At 47.4% G+C, this 7500-nt stretch overlaps 1 protein-coding gene across 1 annotated transcript in view; it reads right to left on the bottom strand.

Moving 5' to 3' along the window:
* Positions 1-7500, bottom strand: part of camta1b (calmodulin binding transcription activator 1b) — a gene marked incomplete at both ends in the record, with an annotated part of 72746 nt that overhangs the window by 56942 nt on the left and 8304 nt on the right. Inside the window, 1 exon segment of the mRNA XM_084441314.1 lies at positions 3629-3732. Within this exon segment, the coding sequence (XP_084297440.1) occupies positions 3629-3732 (104 nt within the window).

The raw sequence follows: 7500 nt of genomic DNA, 5'->3' as shown, positions 1-7500 counted from the left end.
CCCTTGCGCTTAAATACCACCACGTTTCTGAAAACGGTATTAATTTCACTTTAACTGCGTGAGGCAATTTGCGCCGATGTTTGTGAATTGGGCGGGTTTTGCAATAATGTTCATTTGCATAGAAAGGGGAACATTCTCCGCCCATATTACCTAATTTAAATATGAGCTAATAACACCGGCGCAGAGCAACGCAATGACGAACGCAACGCAGTTAACACCGTATTTCACCCTTTGCGAGGGCTTTGTGAATAGCAAACATAATTTTTGACTTATTTGCACAGGCTTTGCGTCAGGAAAAGCTGCGCAATCCTTTAGTGAATTCGCCCCTATGTGACCTAGACAAAACGTTCACTAGTCTACTCTAATGTATCCAATAGAATACTAGACCCATTTCTGCTGTGAAATACAATGACTTAATTACAATAATTGTACCCACAATGCACCTAACCTCACACTCAACAATAAGAGTCCTAACATGGAACACAGAACAAGTTAGGAAGCACAGACATAAACTAAACTGGATTTGGGAAGTAGAAGGTCCCCTTTGTTGTGCACAAAGCAAAAATGTATTAGCAATGGGAAAAATCACAGTAGCTGTGGCAAGCACTGCTAGTGTTGGGCTCTGGTATATCTCCCAGGACAGACAGAACAAACGGACGAACAGGCAACCGGATGAGCGCCGCCGCCCCCGCCCGATCCTTGCTAGCTGCCCTCCTGCCTCTCTACTCCCAGGTACATCCTTCTGGAGTGTCTGATGTACCAGTGATCCCTAGCACATGGGAATTTGCACTGTATCTGTCTGTTGCATGTAGCTGATGTAAGAAAAGAATATGGTAATTTGTGGCTTAGAGAGAGAAAGAGAGAGAGAGGGAGAAAGAGAGGAGGAGGATGGAAAGGAAAGGGAGAGAGGGATAACGAGGGAGAGGGGGGGACCAGTAATGACACACACACTGCTCTGACTCAATCAGCAAAGTCAATTAGTGCTAATTAAAAGAGTCACCACCACAGCAAGCGCTTGTTAGGAGGAGAAACAGCAGAACTCTCAGCAGATCTCTCCCATACACACACACACACACACACACACACACACCAGAGGGAACCATTGCGTGCGTGTGTGTGTGTGTGTGCATGCACGTGCGTGTGTGTGTCCATGCAGGTGTGTGACTGGGGAGGTTGGACTAAATGGAGGCTATAGAGGCTGAATGCCCAGCTAGATGGCTCTGGTCAGCTCTGGTCAGCTCTTGCTAGTGTTTGTCCTGTCATACCCGTCAGGCAGGGCGATGCCAGAGGAGCTGATCACAGAGCCATCAGACACGCTGTCATGACAGCAACGGACCACACGCGTGTCACATGTAAAACACACACGCTTTAACCATCAATATGGAGATACATACGCCAATCTGTTACTATAGGAGCCTCCTGCCTCCAACCACACACACACACACACAAGCGCCCTATGGAGTCCGGCATTATTTCAGATAGGACATGTGTCGGTGTGTATATGTGTGCGTGTGTGTGTGTGTGTCCTTCTGATCAGGCGTTTCTCCACATACTGTAATCATGTAAATATCATGTGGCGACACAGCCAGACACACACGTGTGACATGCAAAACAGACTGGTGGGTTCCGGAGAGCGTAGTGAGACCGCGGCCTCCATGGTTTTGGTTTTTATTTTCTTCTAGAACCATCTTCAAGCGTATCCGCGCAGAAATAACTCAACGTTACATGTTGCCGTAGCACCACGTGCCTGGGAATGATGTCAGAGGTAGTTTAGCGAACGTACGAAAAGCTACTGCGTAGCATCATTACTGGGAGCACATCATACACCCCGAATCTATTATTGAACAAAAGCCTCACACCTCCGCTCAGCCCTACAGGGAGAAATCCATCCCTCCATCCCCGAATAATTTCACACGTCAGTGGATACACAGCAGAGGGAGAGGATGGAGGGAGGGAGGGAGACAGGGAAGGGGCGGAGAAGGAGAAGGATAGAGGGAGGAGAGGAGGGAGAGAGGGAACGCAAGGGGGGGTTACGGCTCAGTGCTCAGGAGAGGTCTAGGTGTTGTGGCGAGCCAACCGTGACAGAACAGAGGTCAAAAGGTCATACGACCCCCGCACCCGCGCACGCGCGCCAGGCACACGCGCGGACACAGTTGTGCACACAGTACACACACACACACACGTGCGCAAACATGCACAGCAAACATGCGTGTGTGCACACACTCGAAAACACGAGTGCGCATACACACACACACACACTCACACACACACACACACACACACACACACACACACACACACACACACACACACACACACACACACACACACACACACACGGCAGCCAGGGTGAGAATGAGGATGTAGAGGCTGTCAGATGCCGACTGTTTGTGCTAATCGGTCGTCCTAATCTTGACACGTCAGAGTAATCCAACACACACAAACACAACATAATCCAGCACCTAAACATCACATGCTGAGACACCCAAACATAATAACTGAGCAGGGAGAGGCTCCAATATTACACCCACCCACACACAACCACCCCCCCCCCCCCCCCCCCACCCACCCACACACGCGTACACTTTCATACTTTCTCTCTCTCTCACACACAAACATTCAGTTGTGACAGAAATCACCTAGTACGCATGACAGAAAGCTTGTTGATAAGCCATCACCAACAGCAGTCAGAGCCACGCTGAGTTATAAAACAACACACACACACACACACACACACACATACATGCACATACACAGACACACTCATGCACACACATGCGTACGCACACACACACCCACGTACACACACACTGCCATGAGAGGCAGACACAAAGGAGTATTTAAGTATGCAGGAAACTTTCTGCCATGGTAGAAGAGGAGCTTTGAAGAAATGCGCTCAGGGACACCCAACCTTCCCCTGAACTGAGACTGCACTCTACCATCTAACAGAGGTAGAGGGAGGGAGGGAGGAAGGGTGGGAGAGGAGAGAGAGAGGGGAGAGAGGCACAGAAATGAGGAGGTACAGTAGGGAGGAAAAGAGAAAGAGTGAGAGAAAGAGATTGTGTCAATGTGCTGTCGTCCCTGTGTTACCAACGCAGACCCAAGACAGGAGAGATCACACACAGCTTTCATCTCTGAACCTCACACCCACACCCACACACGCACGCACACACACACAGAGCACAGTGCTCTGCAGGGCTTTCCGCTTAACTCCTTGTATGACCTTCATTGAGACAGATCGCATGAAAGATGTCGTTTCTTTGCTCAGAGAAAAACCACAAGGCAAATCAGCTATACATCCCATAATTATTTAGAGCTTGGGAATCTATAATGACACACACAAACCCACAGATACACACTCAAACCCACGCCAACATATACATAATACAAGCGCGTGCATTCACGGACAAATTTCAACCAACAGAAAAAAGCAAACCAAAATAAAGCAACTGCCAAAGCCACAAATGACAAGACTGCATTGGAAAACAGTTTTTTCTTTTTCACACAATGCAGCTTATGGGACGACGCCTCATTGTACAGACGCATGGTTCTGGATCAGCCCCCAGTGTCATTTTCTACCTCCCTGATCCTCAGCTGTGTGTCTGAGGGGGGGTGGGGTGGCTCTCACCTCATTGGTGTTCCAGCGATGGCGCTCCTTGGGCAGGGAGGAACATTTGGGTAAGCACTCCAGCAGCTTCTTGGGAAGGTAGATCTTCAGCTGGCCAGGCTCGCCTAGAGGTGTGGGGGAGGGGGGGGGGGGAGAGAGGATCATTAGGGGTTATGCTAGAACCTTCCATCCCAAGCCTCATCTTCTTCGGTGAGAGAGCGATGGTCTGAGACACGCAGTGGAGAACGTGCCGGACCGTAACCAGCCCCCACAGCACTCGTTAAGGGGCTGAACTGTGGGGAGCATTGTCTTGTGTTTCCCAAAGCTCAGAGGGACAGTCTGCTGGTTTAGTGTCTCAGAGGGACAGGCTAGTGCTCTAGTATCTCAGAGGGACAATTCCCTGCTTTTAGGGCGGAATTCTCATTATGGCGGAGCGTCCCAAGGGCGTATGACCTCCAGGCCAAACTGATATCCGGATGTAGGATATCAGTAACGTTTGTGTAACGTGTAACGTTTTCACTCGTGAATGAACGCAATTCAAGTTGCGCGTCGGAAGTTAATAACAATAATAATAATAATAATAATAATAATAATTATTATTATTATTAGCCCCTATGTTGTTACTTGTATGTTCAGTTGTTAGAAGTTGTATGTATTAGAAGCAAGCACTTGTATGTTTACCTTTTTCTGATCCGGTCTCCCGAGTCGTGTGGATGACCTCAGGGTGTAGGCTACTCGTTTTCACTCGCAAAGGAATGCAATTCATGTCGTGCGTCGGAAGATAATAATAATAATGATCCCCTATGTTGTTACATGTATGTTCAGTTGTTAGAAGTAAGCACTTGTCTGTTCGCCGTTTTTGATAAGCACTTGTTTATTTACCTCCAATCCGGTCTCCTGAGTCGTGCCTTCGGGTCCATATCCGTAGGCTACATAGTCGAATCATTTGTATTTACCGCAGAAGATAGTAATGGAAATGTTGGCTATCCCCTATGTTGTTAGCCTATACCTGTACAGTATGTTCCGTTGATAAAAGGAAGCACTTTTTTACCTTTTTATTATTAACATTTATATTGTAAATATAGGGGTCTCAATACACTTGTCCCCATGCCACAAATCAAACCTGCAAATATCTAATTTTGACATGTGTGGGCCTATACTCACTTTCCACTTTCAGATTGTCGAGTAAGACGATGTATGAACGATTCGATTTGAATTTAATCAACAGTATCAACATACAGTATAAACACATACAGGTAAGACCTACTTGTTCTTGTGTGTATTTTGTTCTGTTAGGTCTACCTTTCAAGAATATGAGCACTATAGTAATGTATAATCGGGTCCTTTTAAACTATGTCGTGTTTAATGCTGTTTATGATGGAGAAAAGGGGGATGTAAAGGATAGCCGACATCTTAGTTTCCATTATTATCTTCAGCGGTAAATACAAATTATTAGACTACGGATATGGACCCGGATGCACGACTTGGGACACCGGATCGGTAAAAGGTAAACATACAAGTGCTTATCAAAAACGGCAAGTGCTAACTTCTAACAACTGAACATATAAGGGGATAATTAAACATGAATTGCATTCCTTCGAGTGAAAATGAGTGCACTCTGAGGTCATCCACATCTGAATATCATTCCACCCTGGAGGTCATGCACCCTTGCGACGCTCTGCCGTAATGAGGATTCCGCCCTAAAAGCATGACACGCAGAGGGACAGTCTAGCGCTTTAGTATCTCAGAGGGACAGACTAGTGCTCTAGTATCTCAGAGGGACAGACTAGTGCTCTAGTATCTCAGAGGGACAGACTAGTGCTCTAGTATCTCAGAGGGACAGACTAGTGCTCTAGTATCTCAGAGGGACAGACTAGTGTTCTAGTATCTCAGAGGGACAGACTAGTGTTCTAGTATCTCAGAGGGACAGACTAGTGTTCTAGTATCTCAGAGGGACAGACTAGTGCTCTAGTATCTCAGAGGGACAGACTAGTGTTCTAGTATCTCAGAGGGACAGACTAGTGTTCTAGTATCTCAGAGGGACAGACTAGTGTTCTAGTATCTCAGAGGGACAGACTAGTGCTCTAGTATCTCAGAGGGACAGACTAGTGTTCTAGTATCTCAGAGGGACAGACTAGTGCTCTAGTATCTCAGAGGGACAGACTAGTGTTCTAGTATCTCAGAGGGACAGACTAGTGTTCTAGTATCTCAGAGGGACAGACTAGTGTTCTAGTATCTCAGAGGGACAGACTAGTGCTCTAGTATCTCAGAGGGACAGACTAGTGCTCTAGTATCTCAGAGGGACAGACTAGTGTTCTAGTATCTCAGAGGGACAGACTAGTGCTTTAGTATCTCAGAGGGACAGACTAGTGCTCTAGTATCTCAGAGGGACAGACTAGTGTTCTAGTATCTCAGAGGGACAGACTAGTGCTCTAGTATCTCAGAGGGACAGACTAGTGTTCTAGTATCTCAGAGGGACAGACTAGTGCTCTAGTATCTCAGAGGGACAGACTAGTGCTCTAGTATCTCAGAGGGACAGACTAGTGCTCTAGTATCTCAGAGGGACAGACTAGTGCTCTAGTATCTCAGAGGGACAGACTAGTGTTCTAGTATCTCAGAGGGACAGACTAGTGCTCTAGTATCTCAGAGGGACAGACTAGTGTTCTAGTATCTCAGAGGGACAGACTAGTGTTCTAGTATCTCAGAGGGACAGACTAGTGCTCTAGTATCTCAGAGGGACAGACTAGTGTTCTAGTATCTCAGAGGGACAGACTAGTGCTCTAGTATCTCAGAGGGACAGACTAGCGCTCTAGTATATGTGCATTTCCACAATCTCCCTGCACCTGGGTGAATACACACAAGCACTGACGAGGCAAATAGGGACCAGGAAAGGGAAAAAGCAATGTGTGTGTGTGTGTGTGTGTGTGTGTTCATGCATGTGGCTCAGAATTGAAAGTAAGAGAGACAGCGCTCTGAGGTTATTGATAAGCGTTTGAGTCGAGGGCGTCCGCTCATGTCTCTCTGGGGGAGATGGGAATTATGTTGTACCTGCTGACATAGGGCAGGAGAGAGAGAGAGAGAGAGAGAGAGAGAGAAGAGGGTGAGAGGAAGAGATAGATAGAGAGAGAACAGTGGAGGTGTGTGTGCTCCAGCGACTCCTCCTTTACAGAACAGAGGAGGTTTAAGAGGGAAGAGATAGGAATAGGCAGGAACGTCCTGTTTATACGGTACGAGAAGATGTGTGTGTGTGTGTGTGTGCATTGGTGTGTGTGTGTGTGTGTGCATTGGTGTGTGTGTGTGTGTGTGTGTGGGTGCGTGTGTGTGCATGTGTGTGTGTCTGCATGCCTGCGTGTATCCATGCATGTGTGTGTGTGTGTGCATGTCATTTAAAGTGTGTTCCGGCACGTATGCTCACCCTAATCAATTATGCACTTATTAATAGAAGGCCTGAGAAGACAGAATTTCAAACAGCTGAATGGTGCAGCTTAGTTAAACAGCTGAATGGTGCAGCTTAGTTAAAGCCTAATTTCTTATTTAGCAGCATTCCAGAGTCTCTGCTGTGAATGCCAATCAGTGTTGAAGAGCAGCAGCCCTCATCAGGCCCAATACCCCCAATACCTCCACCTACCCCCACCTACCCCCGCCACCGTCCACAACATCCACCCGCTTTTCACAGGAACTCTCATCAGCACCCTACCTTTGAAATGGACCAGAACGACCACTTCAAACAAGCCTGTCACACACACACGCACACACACCACACACACAGAGTCGATCAACATGCGCTGATCAGAGAGCACGCCCCAGCCGTTAGCACAGGCAGGGTGGTGTTTAAACTCACCACCTTGACCGGAGCTGTGGCTCCCATAGCCAGACCCTCCACACACAACCAT

The sequence above is a fragment of the Borostomias antarcticus genome, assembly GCF_949987555.1.
Source record: "Borostomias antarcticus genome assembly, chromosome: 7".
Lineage (NCBI taxonomy): Eukaryota > Metazoa > Chordata > Actinopteri > Stomiiformes > Stomiidae > Borostomias > Borostomias antarcticus.
This window is presented reverse-complemented; position numbering and strand designations above follow the sequence as displayed.